Here is a 23,857-nt window from a genome sequence, read left to right as displayed (position 1 = left end):
CAGGCCTGGTCTGCAATAGAAGTAAAACCCTGCAGTACTTCTTTATATTCCTTGTTTTGTGCCCCAATAAATGCAAGTTATCGCCAACATACTAATAACCCAATTGTGCTTCACTCACTCAGAATATGGAGCCAATGTAGGAAGCATTTTAAGACGGAGAAGCTTTTATCTGTGACACCTCTACATGATAACACACCTTTTTCCAGCCTCTCGAACATATGCAGTTTTTAATGTCTAGAAAACATTTGGGATTAAATCACTTAGACATCTGCACATAGATAATGTCTTCACATCCTACAAACAATTACATTCCTAATTGAACTTTCCAGCAACACATTTCTTTCACTACCTTCAAATCAGAAACTTTGTTAAACAGAACCTGCCTGACGTCCCTCACCTCCCACCTACCTCTAATATTGCTCAGTTTCGAGGACTCAGACAGCATTTCCATAATATGTAAAACCATTTTACTGTCCCTCAACTTCAAAGACCCCAGAGTACAGTAGGATAAGGATCTTTCCCTGAACATCTCAGAATATAAGTGGAAGGTAGCAATGCAGAGAATCCACTCGAGCTCCATATGTGTAAAGCATACAATTATCCAACTCTAAATTATATATCGAGCACATCTGTCTCACTTAAAACTGTCCAAGATGTTTCCAGGGCGAGAGCCAACCTGTGAACACTGAAATCAAGTCCCAGCCTCACTGGGTCACATGTTCTGGGCCTGCGCCAAATTAACATCATTCTGGACCAAAATCTTCAAATGCCTTTCAGACAGCCTTGGGGTCCCAATCCCTGCTAATCCACTAACAGCTGTGTTTGGTGGGCAATGAGCCACAACTACACAGCAATGGCTTCAGAACAACGATGTTCATGTCCTGGAGTGGCCACGTCAGAGTCCAGATCTCAAGTCACTTGACAACTTGTGGCTGGACCTGAAAAAGACTGTTCACTGACAATCTCCATGACACCTGATAAAGTCTGAGCAGCTCAGTGACAAAGAATGGAGGAGAAATGTACAAAATGATAAGAGACAGAGAGACCTGTGCACACAGGGGCCAAGGGGGCATCTACTATCTGAAACACCACATCACTTCATCCAAAAGAGGGAGGATAGAAAGGGACATTTGGAAGAGTAGGAGACAACATGAAATGAACAGGGAGGGTGGCTTGGATCATCAAACTAACTGAGTGGACAGAAAGATCACAAATTTAAAAATGTCAGCGAGCAAACGTTAATGCAGCAACTCAAATATGTAAAGTGTGACATATCTCCTAGCATAGAGAAGTTCATTCACTCAAAGTCAGAATAGAAATAAGGACACTGGTCATGGAAGTCAAACAGACTTTATTAAGCAATTCAGATTTATTCTGCACAAAGTATCACAGAGAACAGCATCTCAAGTTAAGAATACAACAAAACACAGCAATGTAAGATCAATGATCAACTAGATCAAATGGATTAAATTAAATTAAATGTATCAAATTAGATCAAATCTAATCAAGATCAATGCAATCTGAGACGAGCCCCTAGAACAAATCTGCAAAAGTGTAAATATATACTGGATGATAAAATAAAAACTACTGAAGATCAAAATATAAAGAGAATTAAAATTACAGAGTTCAGCACCTGCAACATAAGCAAAAAAAAAAGAGAAAACCATCAAAATAATTAGAATTAAAAATATCAACACAAGAGACAGAGTGGAATGAGAAACGTCACTCTTAAAAAGTCAAATCATCAGCAGTTGGCTTAAGAGAGTCCATAAGTGATAAAACTTGTGTTAAGACTCAGACATTAATAACACAGAATAGACGTCATGTCATGTGGTAGTAAACGGTCTTCACGATAGCAGCTCTGATTTAAATAAATGTTCAGTGATGTTCAGTTTCTAGAAGTTCTTACTGAATCTAAACCTCGCCATATGTTGTCACTTGCCAGGACAGTGAAGTTGTCACCCTAAGGGTTCTAGAAGATCACTGTGTCTTGAAATTGAAGGAAATCTCAGAAGAGATGAAGAATAACGCAATGAAATCAGGAAAGCATTAGCCATTGCTAAGGTCTGTGACTCTACGGCACCACAGTGACAGCCATCATCTCAAAAACATTCTGAGAAGAGCAACATCTACATAGGAAAAGCTGGCCTGCCAATAGGGGGCAGCAATGCCTGAGTCAAGAAGTCTCAGAGGATTCCAGAAGAAACATCCAAAGACCCTCAGGGCTGTCTGTCCTCCTCTAAGGTCAGAGTTCATGACTCTGTGCTATTCGAGATGAAGACTAAAAGCAGGACTCATGGGAGAGCAGTAAGACAAACTCTGCTATCCCAGAGCAGCTTTGGTGCTCGTCTCAGAACTGCACAGAGTCACCTCCATCATCTTCACTCCAATTGTAATGAAGACAGACAAGAACTTTGTGGATGGCACATGTCCACTGGCTCTGCAGTAAAGTAACAACATTCAACAATAAGAACGTCATACCTACAATAAAACATGGGGGGCAGTGTGATGAAGAGGGGGCTTTGCTGCTGCCTCAGTGTGTGAAGACTTGCCATTTTGAAAGAACCAGAATATTCTTTATAAGAACGGCCAGTCCTCTGTCCATGACCTGGAGCTAAGGTGTAGTTGGATGACACAGCAGGTCAATGCTCCACAACACAAAAAAGAAAACCAACAGCTGAATGGCTCAGAGGACACCGAGAGTTTCAGAGCCTCGTCAAACTGCTAACTTGTCCTAACAGAAGTGCTGAAGTGAACAGTTTAGGCTCGAAAACTCTGAATGTATCTGAATGAAAGCAAAGACCAATGGGCTATCACTCCTCAACAGTAACGTGAACGTCTGATGTCAAATTATAAATCACAGAGTGTTTAGTTCTCATTACTGCTGATAAAGTTGCACCAGCCAAGCACTGAGACTCTGATCTGCAATGACACCTTCACATCGGTCACTGAGGTGTTGGATTAATAACTTTGTTCACTGAATAAAGAAAGCAGTGATTTAAAAACTGTATTGTGTCTTTCCTCAGGTCTCCTTTTTCTAATATTTCATTTCTCTAAAGGTCAGAGGCCATGCATTGTGTAAAATATGTAAAAACAGAAAATACCAGGAAGGGGGTAAATACTTTATCACATCACTCAAGACAGACACAGGTTGGTGACATATCTTCATTTTACTGAATACTGAAAGGACTTGAATGTGTTGCTTGTTACACAAATATAAAATTGTTTTATAAAAATCAGAACTGTGCATTTCTTCTCATATATAAATGAAACTTTATCATTTCATCAGTTATCTCTAACCAGCATGTGCAGTTCAGGGTCCGGGGGTCTATTTAGTCAGAACTGAGAAGAAGTCACAGACCAACACTGAGATTACAATAAGATGTCAGCTTTCATGTCCTCCCAGTCCTGTATGTAGAGTATGTTGTCACTCACTACCTCTGTCACCTACATGACAAAGTGAGGTGACCGTCTGGACTCGGCTCAGACTAGCAGCTCTATGATTTACTGATGAAGTGATCCTTACGATTCCTGAAGACAGCGGCTCTGGCAGGTGACTGGAACTCTTGATAGCAGTTTAAGTACGAAGAGGAAACGCAGCAGACTCACAGATCCAGTAAAAATGATGGTCACAGCTGTAGTTAAACACCAAGTTCTTCTGCATGTTTATCAGCAAACACTCTTCTTTGTCATCATCGCTGGCTCTGAAACACAAGAGGAGCTGTGAGGCCTTCTCCTGACCTGACTGACCTCATAGCCTCACACACATCACCTGACTTCAGACATTAAACAGATGAAAGGCCACCAGGCTGTGCAGCACAGAGGATTGTAAGTCAGCAGTGTGGCTAATAAACTGAAATTCAATCCTCACTGGACACGGGCAGGCTGGGCCTGACTTAGCCATGGTGGGTGAATTAAACTAAATTATAAAGGACACTCATAATAGAAACCATACTGGACGATGACCCCCCACACACACCCCACCCTCAGTCAGGGTCGTCATTGTTGAAGATTGTATCTTAGCTGACAAACTCTTCATTCGTATATTCTGATTCAAATGACACAACTCTACTTTTAAAGATATATATAAGGTACTGTATATTAGCACAACGGTCTCTGAACATTAGCAGACACACTTTTGATGGTTTCTTAGATATCCCACTACATAAAATTAGCAATGCTGGGTTCAAAAACCACTTGATCTTTGTAAAATGAATGAATACGTCAAAGCCTTCATTGTGATTTGTGTAACTTGACCGTTTTTTCCGTGTTGATTGACTTGACTTTGAGGCTGACGTCTAGAAATGCTGCCATTGCTTCCTGCTTTCTGCCTGAATACACTTCTGCTAATCTGCAGTAGCCGTCCTCAGACACACGACTGACTAGTTCACTTTATCAGGCCTCTGATGATTCTGAAGACTTGGCCTTTTCTATTCTACTAAAGCCTCATGGTCTCGTTAGCCTTTATTACAGAGTGGCAACTGCTCTTCTCTGAGCGGCCATCAGTGCTGTGGTGTCTCTTGTGACCCTTAACCATGCTGATGACCTCATTTAAGAGCTCATTAGACACTACGGCTCAACATCTGACCTAAACTAGTACATACAAATACCATTTAACAATTTAACATTTACTGACAATTCAGATTATAAATGAAGACATCTGAACACATCACCTAAAAGAACCAGTGGTCCATCCATTGTCTAAACCCACTTCATCCTGAACAGGCGCCCAAGGCAGGAACAATCCCTGAACAGGGAGCCAGTCCATCGCAGGCAGAGAGACACACACTGCAGGGCCAATTTAGCATCGCCAATCCACTGAATGTGTGTGTTTGTGGAGCACCAGGAGGAAACCACGCAGACATGGAGAGAACATGTGAACTCAAACGCAGGGAGGACCGGGGTACCCTTGTCATCTTACAGCGGTGTGGCAGTGCTACCAGTGTGCCACCCAAAAGAAAGAACCAAACCTACGTAACTATATCTATGATGACATGAGAGTGAAGCCTTCTGTTACTAGCAGATGAAACACCATCACTACACGTGACGACACATGCTGATGACAGCCCACCTGTGTCTGTTATCGTTCATCTGCTGTCACATTTCATGTGTTGTGTTGGACTCCTTGTCTCTTCTTGGTATTGAACTATTCTCACTGCTCTATGGGATACGTGAATTGTGAAGAGTGCACATGATAATAACATGAACTAAAACTTGACAAGTCATCATATTGTACTTATACCATTAATAAGACATGAAGATGAATGTGGGGCAGCGTGATGAAGCTCTGCCCAAGTATATGGTGCCCGGCTCATTTCAGAGTTTGGCTGCCCTGTGCAAGTCTGGCTTTTGGGCAGATTTTGGGCTCTTTGCTGTCTGGATGGTGTGCAGCTCCGTCAGTTGGATACTGCAGGCAGGAATAGAGTTGTATGGATGAGTGGACTCTTTATGACCAGCAACATCCCATAATCTGCCTATTATATGTCAGCTGTCACACCCGCAGTAATCCACTTTGTGTCCATTCACACTCCTACCTCAGCCGCTTCGGCTCATCACTGTCCCTGTGGCACCCTGTGGCCTCGTGGCACCTCAGTCGTGTGTTTAAGTTCAGAAATGACATTCTCACTTATTTACTTGTAGTTTGGTTTACTGCACTGCACAGCGTTTGTCATTTGTAACATATTTCATTATTGTCTTCAGAGCTCTGAGAAAAGACATTCATGACTACATGTGTGAGGCCAGCAGTACTGGCAGGATTAGGGAAAGGAGTCGCTAAACGTGAAGTCAGCAGTCACCGGCCATATTTATGTGACATTTATACAAAAATGGTGTGTGATTCAATAATGTCAGAAAGGCACAAATTATTGTGATGTCCGTTCATCTGTTTTATGTTATCAAATAAGACAGCAGACAGTGTGTTTGTCACCTCTAATGACAATAAAGTGTCACCTGTAGGTGACCCCCTTTCTGCTCCTGCCTAATACGGTTTTGGAGCTCATTCAGTCAAAGTGAGACGTCTCGACTGAAAGGAGTCTTCTTACCTCTTGGATTTCACAGGTCCGGCGTCCATCCTGGTAGATTTGTTTTCTTTACTGATGTTATATCGGCCAATCCAAAAATATCTTTGAGTGACAGCAGCTTTCCTTTTTAAAAAGTCCTGACAAGAAAACATAAAATAAAGAAGTTGATGTACAGTTGAACTTGCAGGTGTCTTTATTGTATTGAATTGTCTTCTCTTACTCACAATCAATCAAACACATTTGATCTCCTTTTTAACTTTAATATAAACTGGCCTGAGTCTCACTTATAAATGTAACAATCAGACAAAACGCTCAGTGTGTCACCTGCTTTTATAATAAATTGAGCTATTGTGTCACTTCTTATGTCACATGAGCAGATGGCAGTGATGCCCAACACTAATAATGTGTCAGTGCGCTAACAGAGATACTGGATACTGAATACAACATCCCTGGGGGAAATCTCACAAAAACCCCAGCGCCCCAATGGAAATCAACCAATGATAGAATCTGCAGACATTTGTACTGATTTGAGTCTTAACAGGGGCCTGTCACCTCAGAAGGGCAGTTCAGTGGCATTGTGGGTTTTATTTGGAGCGATGCAATGGTCACCTGGTGATTTAAATGAAATATTAATGAGCAAAACTTAAATTGCTTTATCTACTAATTGACTAACTCATCACCAGTGACCCTTTTGTCCATTACGTATCTCCCAGATATCCAACCAAAAACCAGAAATGCATGTAAACGTAATGTAGAAATGGCAACTCTAAGAGCTCCTGGAGCCATGAAAGAAGAAACAGCAATCTAGGATTCACAGCATGTCTGATGGCATCAGTTGTAGCGAATGAAGAAAGACGCGGAGAGTCCTCTGAGAGAATCTTTACTTTCTCACACAGTCAGCACTAAACAAAGAGTCTCTGAGACTTTGATTACAATGACAGTCACTCTGAGCCTTTGAAATGTGTTGACAGACTCTCCAGATCTATTGGAGGAATCTGCTAAAGAAAGTCATTCCTGCTGTAATAACATACTGAGCTGACTCCACTTCAGATTAGATCTTCTGGGATTGTTCTTGAGATGCACTTTCAAAGAGTTTTGTTTTTAATGCTCTTGTCCTGACAGTTTAACTTACAGTATACAGTTTGAAGACAGACATTTTAAATCCACCTGCGTAAATGACATACCAGCACGTCAGAACTTTCTATATTCACTAGTCGTCCTCCTCTTGTTTCACACCAATCCTGGCTCTCCTTCCAGGTCTGAATATTAGTGGAGATGAAGTAACACTTGGAACTGAAGAAGACCCAACCCGGTTTACAAACAGAGTAAGTGTTATCTGTGGAAAATGAAACAAAAGAGCAAACAAAAAATGAGGGATTAGATGAGCAAGGAGCTCACAGTCTACTAACCCTGCAGCAGAGCACTCACCGGGAGACGTGTTTGTAGCATCGCAGTAGAATTCGTTCAGATCACTGAACACTTTGGTCAGTTCATCAAGTTTCTCATTCAGAGTTGCGTACTGAGACTGCAGGGTATCTTGGCTCTCTTGTAGTTCAGTGTAGTTACTGGTCAAGATGTAATTTACATTTCTTAACTCCTCCAGCTCTTGCTCCATGTGATTTAATTTTATGAAATCTGAGAAAACAAATCATATCATACAATCAGTAATATAAAATAATATATCTTTTACACTTGAGATAAGAGTGTTCTCAGTTCTGCAGTGATAAAGAATCCCCTGCCTTGTGTTCTGCTCATTTTACCCCATCACAGTTTGTAATAACAGATGAAGATTGTGCCTTACTACTTCTCAGTGTGTAACAGCAGCTCTGTTTGTCAGCTTTTCTATTTTAATCAACGTAAAGGGGATATGAACAAGCGGAGATAGACTTTAATCTTTATTTGTTATTTGTGTCAAGTCTCAACATCCAGGACCCTCACCTGACCTCAAACAGTCCACATGACCCCCTAGGAGGTCGTAACCCAGAATGGCACAGTGGCAAGTGAAACACAACAACTGGTGTGAAAGTCAAAGTGTAAAAACAAAACAATAAAGTGTGTCACGCATGTGTGTCCTTAGGTCACCTTCTGCTCACATCTGAGGTAAGCCAATCATTTTCATTTTGTTTTATTTCAAGTAAACAGGGTGACCCGATTGGCACCCCAACATTCTGTCTGAGTCCTGTCCTTCCTGAGTCTGATGACAAGTGGCGTAGTCAAGAAGATTTTGTGCCTTACGATATCAGAAATCTGACAGCCTGGCAGAATTAGTCCAACAGCAGGCAGACCAGTTAAACCAGTTACAAATTCACCACAGGCAGACCTGGCAGAAGCCAAAGCACACCTTGAGGCAGTAGAAGCCCAGTGCCTGAAGGTGACCCCCGAACACACATGTATGACAAATGCAGTGCAGTAAGTAGTAAGTCAATAGTCCATAAAAAGTCAGTGCAATTGTGGAGGTTACAAACAGACAATCAATGAATATGAATAAGACCGACTTAATCCTTATGTTCCTTTTTCTGATTTATATTAATGACAATTGATTCTGGTATAAAAATGGAGGGACAGCAGACACTGAGGAGGCAGTAAAAATAAAAAGACCTGAACAGCCTTCAGAACTGGGAGAACACTTGGAACATGCAGTGTAATGTAGAAAAGTGCAAAGTGCGGCATGTGGGCCAAAGGATCAAAGGAGGCTGTGATGAGGACCCTGGACGACAGCAGTTTAAAGAGAGGGAATGGAGTCAGGAGACGACACAGACAGATAACCAGGAGTCAAATATTTAAATAAGCAAAGGTGTTTTTATTTTTATATTTATAGTTGTCTGCGGTGGGTTGGCACCCTGCCCAGGATTGGTTCCTGCCTTGTGCCCTGTATTGGCTGAGATTGGCTCCAGCAGACCCCCGTGACCCTGTAGTTTGGATTCAGTGGGTTGGAAAATGGATGGATGGATATTTATAGTTGTTTTTGCGCTTCTATAAATGTTAATTTCCCCTTCAACACAAATAAAGTATAATCAATTCTAAAAGCACTCGCATGTGAACTAATGTTAAATATCCTGAGATTTCTTATACAATGTGATGACGCCACAGTGTAACACAGGACCACAGCATAGTAAACCCAGTAGGTCTCATAGAAGAGTAGTCTCAGATATTAAATTGGGATTATCTCACAGCAGTAATACAGCATTGGAGCAGCTACCTACTGTAAGTGCCCTGAAGATGGGAGGGGCTGGATGTCTGATTGACAAGTGACCTGTCACACAGAGACGCAGGCTCTGCATTGCACAAGTTTCACGAAGGTCTGCACTTCACCCATCAAGCCTGGGAAGACTCAAGAAGGCAGAGGACCGAATAAACAGCAAACCCATGAAGAAGAATAGGATGTTATTTGGTTGATTGCTGGGCGAGAGCATGTTGGTATGAAGGACCGTCAGGGATCCTGGCTGTGCTACACGATGGGGATGGCACAAGAGTATCAGCTGGTAAGAGTGGCACAGTGCAATTAGAAAGGTTAGGCTTAAAGAGATATGGAGGGAGATTTGTCATTATCCCCTTGGGATTAATAAAGTATCTATCTATCTATCTATCTATCTATCTATCTATCTATCTATCTATCTATCTATCTATCTATCTATCTATCTATCTATCTATCTATCTATCTATCTATCTATCTTAATTTAACACACCCATTATGGGGGGCTTAACTGCTGTTTATTAGGTGTGTCAGCCGCTACATCTTAGTATTTATAAGAACATCTTTAACATGAGAGGGGTTTGAAATATTAGCTGGTCAGACGCACTTGCTGTATAACTAGTTTATGAAGGGTTATTCTTTGATACAAATGTGGAAATAGTAAAATATCTTCGGCCATTAAAATATCTTCGGCCATTAAAGTCATTCCCAGGTTAATTTTGATTTTCGGTGTCAGAGGATCACCTTCCAGGTTTATCAGAGGTAATCGATACCACTGCAGGGCAGGAGTGGGCACAGTCACTAACATTATTGCAGTGAGAAGAAGCCCCCCGAGGGTAAATGATAATGCCCCTAATGGCCAGAGGACTATATAAGAGTGGACACCCCAGAGAATGGCGACTCATATCAGATCTGAACTACGAGCAGCACGGAGCTCCCAAAGATGACCCACAATACTGAGCTGATTTTTATTATGGAAGTCGAGAAAACTCCTCTTTGTTTTACTTACATTATCTTTATATGTCATTGAATGTTCTTTGAGCTTAAAATTATTTACAGTTGAATTAACAGGGGTGACCTAACTGGCACCACAACACTTGCGTTACGTTTGGAGTGTCCTTCCAATCGTTAATATATAGCAAAATGTAGCTACACATATTTATTTATTAATTTATAGTTTTAGTCCTGTGGACCCACTGAACAGCACATTTTCAAAATGTCTCCATGCCAGCGCACTCTGCTTTGCACCTCCAGCCTCAGACCCCTAATGACATCACAGGGTCCTCTGACCGAGCAGCCAGAGAGGGACCTGCCACTGGAGGTCTGCAGCAAGACCTTTCTGCTTGACACCCCAAGGTTATTGTCAGGAACTGTGCGGAGCTTCAAGCCTTCCTTTAACTGGTGAGGAATGGACTAGAAGCTAACCCACCTACAGCCAGTCCCACCTTTTAGATGTCATTTATGTTCAGCATCAGGACAGAAAATCAGTAGGCCATAAAGGTAAAAGACAAAAAGATCAAGATATGAAATATTAAAAATAAAGAGTTACTAAGTAACAAGGTCTTGTAATCTTTGATAAACACAAAAGTGTGATGGCAGCTTAATTGTCATTGTGGCAATTGTGTCACTGACTGTGACTTTCAGAGTGCACTGCTCACCCATCAGAATGACGCGTTTAGGCAACAAAACCACAACATGTTGGCACCCACTGAGAAACAACATGGCATTACAGCCAAATGAAATCAGCACATTAAAATGCCATAATAAGCCACCGAACAAAAAGGTGAAACATTTCAAATTAGCAGACATCACAATGTTCCTCCAGACGCTCCTGTGTATGAATATAACGCAGTGGTCACTTGATGGGTGGGCAGGGGACAGAAACGAAGAAGCTCAAAGGAGACCTTTCCTCCAGTGTGGTGTATTATTAACCCTGAGACAGCCATCCTCTGAGCTTCACTACTCTGAAGTTAGTTTGAGATTCTTTTATGGATTTTCTTCTTTCATTAACCTGAGTTTTGTAGTTGGTTTGTTTCTCTCTCATTTTGATTTGTTGTTGTTCTCTAAACTGCCTACATTTGACTCTCCGTCTGCGTTTTGACAAGTCTTTGTGGTATTTGGACTTGTTACAAGAAATGACTTTAATAAATCTCATTGCTGTGTTTAAGTAGCTTGTCAGCTTCCTATAATGTCACAACTGCTATTGTCACGCATGATCGTCAGAGGCTCACCCTCCAAGTTCTTCCCAGGTATGTGGTACCACCCCATGCCAGGAGGGGGCGCTGTGACTAACTGTCTTGTCCTTTTATTTCACCAAAGTGCAGAGAAAACGCCCAGTGAGGGCAACTGACTCCACACCTTCCAGTCCCTGGGATTTAAGAACTTGACATCCCAGGAGGAAGTGTCACGTCTATCAAGAGCGACCAGAGCTAAGGAGCTCCGTGACTTTCAGATGGCAGACTAGAAAGATGATTAATGCCAGTCACTTTATTACTGTGACAATAGTTGTGTTTCCTTTTATGCCATCGAGAGTTTGTTTCTGTTAGGACTTAGAAGTTAACAGAGATGGCTGGGTTGGCACCCCAGCAATTCATCTTCATTTGAGCCTGTTATTCCTTCAGATGACCCCACTATGTACACTGAATTACAGACGCCATGATTAGCTGTTTTGAGGTAATGAGCAAGTCCTCCTAATAAAGAGCCAATGACTGCATATATAAGAAATACACAAAGCATTCACATTTCCTTCACTTTTCAATGCCACGTCAGTACAGAGGATACTTACGGTAAACAGAAAGGGATAGGAGAACACAGAAGATCTTCATCATCTTCACAAGGTTGACTCTCGATTCTGCTCTAACTTGAGGCACTGGAGCTGCAAGACAAGCAAGGTGGAGTGAGATCAGAGACTGAACAGTTTCTACATTCAGGAAGCCTGGTCTGTTTTGAAATAAAAGTCACATTTGTGATGAATGTACTAATTTCCAAAGACTAAAAATAAAAACAGAATTGACTTTCTGAAATCTAAAGGCTTACGCTTTAAGTCCCTTAAAGGAGGACATCTTGGTAAAGACTGTGTAGAAAAGATTAAAGATTAAATATGGTCTCAGTCACACCCAGAGACTCTGAATGTGAATAAAGAAATGGATACCAACAATAAAGCCACACACACTAAAACAGAGCACACAAAGTCAGAAGAGAAGAATATTTCTTGTTCGTATGTCTCTGTGGAGTCATTAGGGACGTGCACTGCTACAGGACCCGGTAAAGTGTGTGTCCTAGTTGTGCTTCCAGTGAAAATGAAGTCTAAAATGAGTGAGATGTGTAGAAACTTAAGCTCTAATAGACTCTGGCAGCACAGCTACATTCTGCACAGAAAGCTTACAAGAGCAGTTAAATCTCCCTGGAAGAAAAGCTCAAGTCCACATCAGCACTAAGGAAAGGGATAAAGTCAGTAAAGAGAAACTAGTAAAATGTTCTGTGCCATCAGAGTTATATAAGTTTGTGGGGAGGAAGAAAATACATTTATTTAATAGCCAGATGTTTCCACACTGAACCCATACCAGTGAAAAGGGAGAACATCCCTATGCAAGAGGATACCACCAGATGGTCGCACCTCAAAGATGTGCATCTACCCCAGATAAAGGCAGAAATGTCCCTAGAGCCACAGCGAGTCATACACAGTACAGGTGAGGGTCCTTACGCTGTGAAGATGGCTCTTGGATGGGTTGTTAATGGCCTAATAAAGGGGACAGACAATGAAAGAGTGTCAATCGTGTGTCGATAATGGAAACAGAACAAATGTTACTCCAGCAGTACAATCCAGACCTTCCAGACCGCAGCTGTGAACAGGAACAGGAAATGTCACAGGAGGACATTAAGTTCATGTGCATAGCATCAGAGTCAGCTAAGTTAGTGGATGGACACAAGTGCAGGAGTCTGCTCTTTAAAGACGAAACACTTAAAATGCCAGCACAGTGTGCTACTGGAGTCAAGAGAAAACTTAAAGGAACCCAACATTCTGCAATACGATCCGCCTGGGAAAACTGATCAAGAAGCTGACAGACCTCGGCGTCCCAACTGCCACCTGCAACTGGATCCTGGACTTCTTGACAGATAGACCACCAGTGGTGAGAATGGGAGGACGGGTGTCTGCTGAGCCCACAGGGCTTATAACTGTGTCTCCACCCAGGACAACACCATCGTCATTAAATACGCTGATGATACCACCATCCTGGGGCTCATCAAGGGGGGACGAGTCAGGGTACAGGACCCTGGTAAACAACATCCTTGTCTACGGTGAGGAGAATGACCTCATCCTCAACACAGACAAGACCAAAGAAATAATATTGGACTTCAGGAAGAATCCTCCCCCTCTACAGCCTCTTCTCATCAAAGGGACTGAGGTGGAGACGGCCGACAGCCACAGAGTCCTGGGACTGCAGGTTACATCAGACCTCAGCTGGACTCTTAACACCACAGCCACAGTGAAAAAGCCCAGCAAAGGCTCAGGAAAGCCGGCCTGAACCATCGCCCTCTCACCCACGCCTACAGAGGACTGATAGAGAGCATTCATCACTGTCTGGTATGGGAACACCACACAGGCAGAGAGGAAGGCTTTGCAATGAGTCATAAAGACTGCGGACTGGATCATAATGACCAAACTTCCTTCTCTGGACTTTACGTATCCACATCGTTGTTGGAGAAGAGCAGAGGGAATTATCAGGGACTCACTCCATCCAGCTCACTCTCTGCTCAGACACAAAAACTGTACGTAGACACAGCAGAGCGGACAGCATCATCACTCACACAACAAGGTTTCTCAATGGCTTCTTCACCGCCACAGCCAGAGTGATGGCAAAACAAAATGATAGAATATGTGTAATAACCTCACACTACCTCACTTCACTTGTCATGTAAATGAGGAGTGATAACTGTGCAATGTCTTAACTGTGCAATACCTACAATATATTGTATTTTGTGGTGGAGATATTACCACCTTTCTGTTTAGTGCTGGTATAATCTATATTATTTATTATATTGTTTTTAAATGTTTTTTAATGTTTTACTATGACTCGGACAGAGCTCTGCACAACAATTCCAATGTGCTTTGACTGTTGGTTTTATGCACAAATGGCACATCAATAAAAGGACCTTGAACAAGGATCACAACATTTTCATGAAAGACATTTTAGAGGAGGGATATGCTATTAGGGTACCTACAGAAGAAGAGTGTGCTACATCCCTCATCATGGAGTATATCACCCAAAGAAGGTCCAGCCACCTACCGAGTCTTCTCACTCACTGACCTAACTAACACTCTCACTGGAGCAGCCAGCTGTACTAATGGCAGATACCAAGTAAAAGTTCCACGTCAAGATGCTGATCTTCTTCGTTTCCTGAAGGTAATCTGAATGCTGGACTTGAGGAGTACAAAGTGACAGGACATCTTTTTGGTGCTACTTCCTCAGCCAGTTGTGCTTGTTATGCTTTATGAAGAACAGCAGAGGACGCCAGAAGCACAACTTCTGAAGAAGCAGTTAACACTGCACTGTTTCACAATTTCTATGTTGGTGACTGTTTAAAGTCAGTTGCTACAGAATATGGAGTAAGATCGCTGTCAAATATCTGTAATAACTGAACTCAAATTTACATTTCACATGTGTCAATTACGCTTGTGCTTCTGAAAGTTACGCTTGTTTCTCAGAATTACGAGCACAATTCTCAGGCGTGAACTGTCAAAAATACATCATTGGAAGCTCAAGACATTCGCTATCGACAAAGAGACAATCCAATCGATTTTTGATACCAGGCGTGTGCCACAAAGGTAGAAAGACCGACTTATTTTTGAGAGCGATTGCACTTTATACTTACCCCCTTACAGTGGCAACAAAGGGCAAAAACACAAAAAGCAAAATAAAACCAACACAACGAAATGAATTACACAATGACCACATACACTCTGTCTCTGTCTGTCTAGAAGGGTGGGAGGCCGGGCAGGACCCTCCTCACTCCAGTGCCAGCCTCCGTTTACCTCTCGTCATGTTTTGGAGTGTACCTCGCCCCGCTCAGCTAGCGATACCTGTTTAAAGTCGATTGATTTTTAAAGTTTGTCCTGTTTCACCACGACGCAGGCAGACAGCTAGTTAACAGTAAAAAGTGAGAGCATGAAATGAACAAATTCACAGCGGTGACTTTTAAACCTCACCTTTTCATTTTATTATTGATTTGCGTATTTATCGATACATCAGTCCAACTTCTAAACCCACTTTATCCTGTGCAGAGGCAGAGTCACACAGAAGATGGAGTCTATCCCAGGAAGCATCAAGCTCTTTGCTTTTGTTTTGTCTGAGCCAATTAAATATCACATGAATCTCATTCATCAGATTACAGTGTGCCAACTCTGCCAGTCAGTATGACCCATGTAACCATGCTGGGCCAAGATAAACTGAACTGGAATTTTAAAAAGGCATCCATCTGGTCACAAAGTTATTAAAATTAGGGTGGTCCAGTGCCATGTAACCCTTTGTAATGGCAACTGAGCACCACAGTGAAACCTCTTCATTGGACATGGCAAGTTTGCCAGCCAATTTGACCCATGAACTCACGCTGGGCCAGTCAAATCTCAACTGCAACATAAAAAAGGAACCTTGTCACAAAGCTATGAAAATTAGGGGGGCAAAATGCTGCCCAACCCTCTACAGCGCCAGTTAAACATCAAAGTCAATCCCAGTCATTAAAAATGCCAATGACACAAATATGCCAGTCCATTTGAGCCACGTAGTCACATTGGTCAGTGTAAAACTCAACTGCAACTCACAAAGGTATCTGCATTTTCTCAAAACTGGGACAACTAGGGTGGTCCAGCACCATTTAACCTTTTACAGTGCCCCTTAAACATCACAGTTAACTTGCTTCATTGCCAAGTATGCCAGTCAGTCTGAGCCATGTAACAGCAAAACTCAACTGCACTTTAACAAAGGAATTCACTTCATTTGAAAATTCGAGTGGGCCAACGGCCTACAACCCTGTATAATGCCAGTGGGTCATCACACTGAAATCTGTTCATTAGATATATGTGGGAATAGGACACCTTTGACAGGCCATTTGACTTGTGCACCCAAAGATCAACTGCATCTTAACAAAGACATCTTTCTTTTCTTCAGACTAGCATAGCCCAATGCCACCTAACCCTCTGCAGTGCCCATTAATCATCTAATTCCATTCATTAGATATGGGAATGTGCCAACTTGGTCTGCCAATTTAACCCATAAAGTCACCTGTCTCGTCACAAAGCCATGACAATGAGGGCTGTGAAACATCACCTGACACTTTACTGTGCCCATTAAACATCAGAGTACATCTTACACATTAGATATGACAGTGTGCCATGTTTGTCATTGAGCTGGGCAAAACTGAACTGCCAGTTAACAAAGGCACCTGTCTTGATGTAAAACTTTGAAAATTCCGTTGGTCCAACTTGATGGAACTCCTTTGTATCTGATCAGGTAGAGAATGTGGTAAACTGACTTCTCCTCCCCAAATAAAGGGCCCATTTTAGTGACGCACGTTAATATCTGTTAACACTACACAATATTTTCACTGGCTCTTAACGCTGAGTAAGTAACTGCTATGTACAAGTTGTGGGAGGAAGAAACTGGCAGAAAGTGAATAACTTCAGGGTCACACCAAACGGTCCCGTTCTCCGCATATCTCCGTGGGCTTTACGCCAGACCCCCCTAAGGCTCGCAGGTGAAATAAATAGATGGTCCAATGGCGCCCCCCTGTGACGGATTAGAGTCACAACCTTATTTCAAGTCCCAGGTAAAGCTGCAGGATACGCCAGTGGACAGTTCAGTATATGATCCACTTGGATTCTTAGCACCGCTTCTACTGCCTGCTAAACTTATTATAAGGGAAGTGTAAAGAGGAATATGGAGGGGATGAAGAAGTGAAATTACGTCTGTCCAGCATGGATGACAATTTGCAGTTCCTTGTAGATTACACTGTAAGCAGGTGCATTAAACCGACTGGGCGCGGTCACATAAAGTCTGCACAAATGCATCATTTTGGAGACACTTCTCAAGATGGATATGGCACTGCTTCTTACCTTCTCTTAACCAACAAGGAACATAAGAGACCTTCTTCATTTATACTGGGGAAGTCAAGAGCAGCTCCACTGAGACCTGCCACTACACTCAGGTTAGAATGAACAGCAGCTGTGCTAGCCGTCAAAATGGAGAAGATGCTAAAACATGAACAGCAAATTCTACTGCAAGAGTCAACCTTTGGACTGACAGCACCACCGTACTAAGGTACATCGCAAATCAAAGTGCTCGCTAGAAAACCTCTGCTGCCACCAGAGTTACAGTGATAAGGGAGCACTCACAGCCCTCGTAATGGAGGTACGTCACATCTGCACTAAATCCAGCACAACTGGCACCAAGAGGACCGACTACAGAAAGCTTCATGAAAAGTAAAGCATGGCTTCAAGGACCAAACGTCCTGTTAAAGTCAGACCTGACGAGGGGGACTTGCTTATTAATGATGATCCAGAAATCAAAGGCTGTGTAGCAAACTCAACGAGTGAGGAAGATAAAACTAAAACAGTAAAAGAATTTATGGACTACTACTCAGAATGGCCAAACTTGAAGAAAGCAGCGGCATGGTTACTTGACTTAAAAGACGACGAAAGAAAGGCATTCCAGTATGTGATCAGCCAACCTGAACGCAGCCCAGAAAGACAAGAAACACAAAACATATGAAGGAATAGAAATCAACAATGAAGTTCAAGACACTTTCTCTAGAAGACTCATCTAAAGAAATAAGGAGCTTAGTCATCTCAGACAAATATCCCAAACAGATTAAAGCCTTACACAAAAAGCAGCACCACGTAAAGGAGCCAAATGTACAAACTTGATCCGGTCCTACGCTGTAACTGCTATGCCCAGGAGGCTAAACACCTGGCAGTTCTTCACAAGAAAATGTCCTTACTTTGGAGTTCATCCGTAAAGAAACACAGCACTGGACAGAGCCGTGAACGAGCTGAGCCTGTGCCAAGAAACAGCAATTCATTGAAATGATTCTTCTTACATTCACCATTCTTAAACTGGGTTTGTTCATGTACAGTACATTTCACTTTTCATACAAATGTCCCTAATAGTCACAAAGGCTCTTGGCTAGGTCATGTTAAAGTAGCTGACTTGTGCCCTCAGCATAAATAATTAGGGCCAGATGTGTAAGAGCCATTTGTAAGTCTCACTAAACCTTTTATAAAACAAACGTGACTGGACTGAGGAATTTCGTTTGACTCTCGCTTGACCGCGCCTTATCTAATAGCACCTATAGCCTGCCACCTTATAGAAATAAAGAATTTGAAGTTCATAAATTATGCCTACCTGTGTTTTCTTCTGGTCCACTTTTATGCGATACTCTAAGTATTTCACACCTTTCTACATTGGCGAAGTAATTCACTCTGCAAGCAATGTTGATACAAAATTTAAAAAAACAGTTCCTCTGGTTTCTAATCCACTAACAACTTCTCGTCTGTCCTCCTCACTTCACGACAGCAAACGAGTTACACTGTTAAAAAAATGTCTGGACTACCCAAAAAAAATGGACATGTGATCTGTAACAAACCAACACGTCAGCGGTTACTAAGGTGTCCATATCTTCAGGAAATTACAAAAGAGGTACATTCAGTCCTAACTAGGAAACGTGTCCTTGAAAATAACTTCAATCAGTTCTCAAGGTTTTATGGATACTCCCCAAATTCTAAAGCACATCTGCCAGGCTGGGGTTCCTTTGAAATGGCTTTGCTAAAGTATTAAATCAAGTCAAGTAATAATGGAGTGCCTTATCTCTCATATAGTGCCTTTCACATCTATTATATCGTTCTTAGTTTGTGTGCAAACTGCTTGAGAAAACTAATAATAATAATTTGAGCCCAAATGTAACAGTACGGCACGGACCACCCTGCAGGGAGTGAATCTTAGCTTCTAATGGAATGAAGGATGGGACACTGGCCTGCTATAGAAATATGCCATGTGCAGTAGATAGGAAGACGTGAAATGTATTTCTGTTATAATCACTAAGGTTAAAGAAAGACAGAAACGAGGAAAGCATTTCTTAAAAATATACATTTTCAAGGTTTGATCAGCCAATCACCAAAATAATAAGAATGCACATAAAATATAAAGGTGTGTGTTATATGAGCATAAAATTCACTTTAATGTAATATCAGTGGTTATATTTACATTTAAATTGGTGCTCACATAGCTTCAAGAACAATCAATCAATCAATTAATAAAGAACAAATTCTCAATTGTCTACTTTCTTGTGGATTGGCACAATCAGAGTTTTCTTTCTTTCTTTCTTTCTTTCTTTCTTTCTTTCTTTCTTTCTTTCTTTCTTTCTTTCTTTCATGCCATAGGCTCGTGGGTCAGTCCCGTGTGTGTGTGCATGTGTGTGTGAGTGTGAGTGTGCATGAGTGTGTGAGTGTGTGTGAGTGTGAGTGTGTATGTGTGTGTGAGTGTGAGTGTGTGTGTGTGTGTGTGTGTGTGTGTGAGTGTGAGTGTGTGTGTGTATGTGTGTGTGTGTGAGTGTGTGTGTGTGTGTGTGAGTGTGTGAGTGTGTGTGTGAGTGAGTGCGTGAGTGTGTGTGTGAGTTAGTGTGTGAGTGTATGCGTGTGTGTGTGTGAGTGTGTATGCGTGTGTGTGTGTTTGTGAGTGAGTGTGTGAGCGTGTGTGTGTGTGAGTGTGAGTGTGAGTGTGTGTGTGAGTGAGTGTATGTTAGTGTGTGTGAGTGTGTGAGTGTGAGTGTGTATGTGTGTGTGTGTGTGAGTGTGAGGAGAGTTCTCTCGAGGATGTTCGGTCATTTGTGTGTTTGGCTATTTCTGTGTAGAAGTTGGATCTGTAATGCGTGGTGTCACTTCTAATCGAGATCGGTTTGTGTGATGAACTCGCTGGTATCTTTTGTCCATGGAAGACGTTGGAAGATCTTACTTCTTACAGTAGAAGAACTACACCTGCTTATTACATTTATATTGAATTGTAGCAGCTGTGAAATTCTTCATATATTCTTGGTGAGCCAAATCTGTTTGGGGGACACAAAGTTCCTGGACAGTTGAGGTGACTGGAAGGCCAAGGGTTTGACGGGCCCACAGTTCACCTTTAGTGCCGTGCATTTTAGATTTTATTTTATGCTCACACCAACAAAAACGAACTTAATCTCCTAAGGACAGTTAATGAATGGGATCGCCTTAAAACAGGCAGGATAAATGTAACACTTACGGAGGCAGGACATCAAGCATCCTGATTTCCTGAATTGTACCAGTAATCCATCAGAGAAATCCAGGAGGTGCCTCAAACTGTATTGGCTACTTTATCACAGATGGGCATCACGAACTAAATTGGTTTACAGCTTGGGAAAGAAGAATTGCAAAATAAATATGCATCATCTGAGATCAACGACAGAAAAAGAAACAGCAACGAGCATAAGTGACATCAGAAGAGGAGGAGACGTACGACCGTTTCATCTAATCATCAGTGAAAGCTTCTCATGAACAACGTGGATCACTAAATCAACAAGCCCCCCATGACTTTCACCTGTCACATGTCTCATTTTCTGTAAGCGTTTTCTAAATACTGTATATACATCTCCAGACTGTACTATCGACCTCATTTCTTGTTCTATTTGGTATTATTATTCATTTAATAAATACCACATTGCTTTGAAACTTCTACACTTTGACTTTATATCTAGAGTGACTAGAAATAATCATTTGTAAATTAAGACTCATGTATGGGGGGCACATGAGCTGCTCACAGACTTTATCAAGGCTAACAACTGGGGTACAAGTAGGGCATGTTGTGTAGTTGCCAAGTGGCATAATAACCAAAAGAGTTGTGCTTTGAATTGTGTTGTGATGACACCCATATGTTCATCAGTGCTGGTGATGAGGACGCCCTGAAGGAGAGACGCCATTGTCTATTTAAGGCTGTCTACGTGTGAATGAGAGGGGGTTCTAAGTAGAATATTGTGGGCTGACTGACAATTAGGCTTTCATCTGAGACTCTGTCTACAGGATCCCAATGTGTGTGTGTGTGTGTGTGTGTGAATCTCAAAGTGCCAAAGTAGACCGACCTAGAAACGGACTTGGCAAGTCCTATAAAACCCACGATGATACAGAAGGACATCGATATTATAAGGCACTGGCAAGGCCTCATCAGGAGTACAGAGGATCAAGGCTGTGATTTGAAAATGAGTTCATCAAGAACACGCGGTCTCAGTTGGAATCTTGTCAAGAGTAAATTTCACACAAACATGAGGACGTTTATCTTTACACAGAGAACCCCAGACACTTGGAATAAGTAGTGTGGTAGACTGGAGGACTTTAGAGTCGTTCAAAACTCGACCTGATGTTATTTTGAACGAATGAAGTAGATAGGACTGCTGAGTTTTGTTGGACTGAATGAATGGCCTGTTCTCTACTAGATTGTGCTCAAGTTGTTAAAATCAGCATCTTCTCAGCTAAGGCCGAGGAGCCTCTTTAAGCTCAGGTAATAAACTGCTTCTGACAGCAATTGTAATCCAGACATTGCACGAGTGCGGCGAGCAGTCAGTGGTTATCACACAGCAGATCTGCAAACTGAGATGGTTCATGGTGCAGGTGAGCATACGACAAAACACAATGCATAAAGAGCACGATTTTATAAATAAATGACGTACATCCTTCTCATTAATTAAACTAATGAAATTAATTAAAATGTACAAGTTCAGACTTCGGTGTTCTTTAAATGTTTTGCAGAGTCTTGCTGCACAATTGGGGATTCATAAGTTTGAGAAGACACCATGCCAATACATTAAAGTAATCCTACCCAGATGAACGTCACTTGAATGTTGTGGCTGTGCCTCAGAGCACTAACTCAAAACTCGGTGCGATCACAACATTTACATTAACTCAATAGGTTGTAACCCATTCTGGTTCATTCATTCTTCTAGCCTGCGGCTTCGGCACGCCATACCATAAAGGAAGTCCACGCTGAATGTACAGATGATGTTGCAATCCATGAGGATGTTTAACTCACTCTGTGGCAGAGTGTCCTGGGAAAACGACAAAAACACAGAGAATCTGTGAATAGACTGCTAGCAGTTATCGCCTTCATGTACGTGTGTCGACACCTACACCTGTCACTCAGATGGCGGCTGAAGAACAATGCAATACACCACATGGGCAAATGTGCAGTCTAATGGACTGTGAGGTAAAGGTCTATAGGCATACTGCATACCGTTTACGGCAAGTGTGGTTCCACCGTCTTCATACAGGCAAGTCAAGTGGCGTCAGATTGTCACCTCGGCGGCTGCTGCTGTAGGTTTGTGTGCGATTCTGCACAGCATCGCTACTACAACAGCAGTGAATGTGGGGGGTAAAGGTGGTGGTTGTCAGAATTGCTCATCTTAGAGCGGAGGGCTGATGTGGAGACTAATCAGGTCCCATCACTGCCAGTTTCTACCGTCACTTTGTGTTGATCACCCGTTCCTAATTGAGTTTCACCATATACATGTAATTGAGATATGAATAAAGTACGCGCTGTCCAAGTGAGTGGGGAATTTCTAATACCTATTGGAATTCTTTTACGAGTTGTGGAAGACAAAGAGTTTCTATAAATTACACTTACAAACTGTTACGCTGTCTCGGTGGTGCCTGCCAAAGACAAAGTTCACTTGCAAGGTGCTGCTGCTTTGTCTCCTCACCGACTCCTCCTGCTTTCATTTTGTCTTGCTGTTGAAAGGCCAGCGTGTGTCTTAGTAAACGTTGCTTGTCTTAAGAACATCAATTTGTACATATTTTTAGGCTTTGCCTTAATTGTTCATTCATTTATAAAGTTATATTTACTTGATTTCACCTGACAAAAGATCCAGCAATATCACCTTATAATCAAAGTATTTTCAATCAACTTATACTGCTGTTTTGTAGGCGACTTTAAGGTCAAAGTACTACTTTATAATGTGGCTACTTAGGAGGGGATTTGAGAAATGCAACTTGCACATTATTTACACGCGCTGTAAAATTGTTTGTCAATTGATAAAGTTGACAGTTTTGGGGAAATCCAACCCAGAAGTCCTTCAGTTATGAAAATAAAAAATGCTTCAAAATAAAAGAGACAGTTAAGGGAGGAAAAACTCATCCGGATTTCTGAGTAGCGCCATCCTGAATCTGCTAACACACTCCCTGGCCACTTTATTAGGTACACTTGCTCAGCCGCTTCTTAACACAAATATCTAACCAGCCAATCACATGGCAGCAACTCAATGCATTTAGGCGTGTAGACCTTGTCAAGGCGAGCTGCTGAAGTTCAAACCCAGCATCAGAATGGGGCAGAAAAGGAACTGAAGGAACTTGGAATGTGGCATGGTTGGCACTGCCAGTATTTCAGAAGCTGCTGGGATTTTCACACACAATCATCTCTAGGGTTTACAGAGAATGGTCAGAAAAGGGGAAAATATCAGTGAGCAGCAGTTCTCTGGGTGAAAAAGCCTTGTTGATGCCAGAGTTCAGAGGAGAATGGCCAGACAGGTCTGAGCTGAGAGAAAGGCAACAGCAACTGAAATAAATCTCATTACAAGCGAGGTATGGAGAAGA

At 42.0% G+C, this 23,857-nt stretch overlaps 1 protein-coding gene across 32 annotated transcripts in view; it reads right to left on the bottom strand.

Moving 5' to 3' along the window:
- LOC114641392 (C-type lectin domain family 5 member A-like) overlaps positions 1-23,857 on the bottom strand; it is a 1,576,682-nt gene that overhangs the window by 323,500 nt on the left and 1,229,325 nt on the right. For 3 of the 32 annotated variants that reach the window (XM_051925972.1, XM_051925969.1, XM_051925949.1), the window contains exon 6: positions 7,205-7,356. The exons of 20 other annotated variants lie outside the window; for them this stretch is intronic. In XM_051925972.1, coding sequence (XP_051781932.1) covers positions 7,205-7,356 — 152 coding nt within the window. Of the gene's footprint in view, positions 1-1,334; positions 1,964-3,190; positions 3,705-6,041; positions 6,158-7,204; positions 7,357-7,448; positions 7,656-23,857 lie in introns of those variants that run through there. 9 more of the 32 variants (XR_007934659.1, XR_007934657.1, XM_051925968.1 and 6 more) reach the window with 7 other exon arrangements.

This window comes from Erpetoichthys calabaricus, chromosome 4 (assembly GCF_900747795.2).
Source record: "Erpetoichthys calabaricus chromosome 4, fErpCal1.3, whole genome shotgun sequence".
NCBI classification, from domain to species: Eukaryota; Metazoa; Chordata; class Cladistia; order Polypteriformes; family Polypteridae; genus Erpetoichthys; species Erpetoichthys calabaricus.
This window is presented reverse-complemented; position numbering and strand designations above follow the sequence as displayed.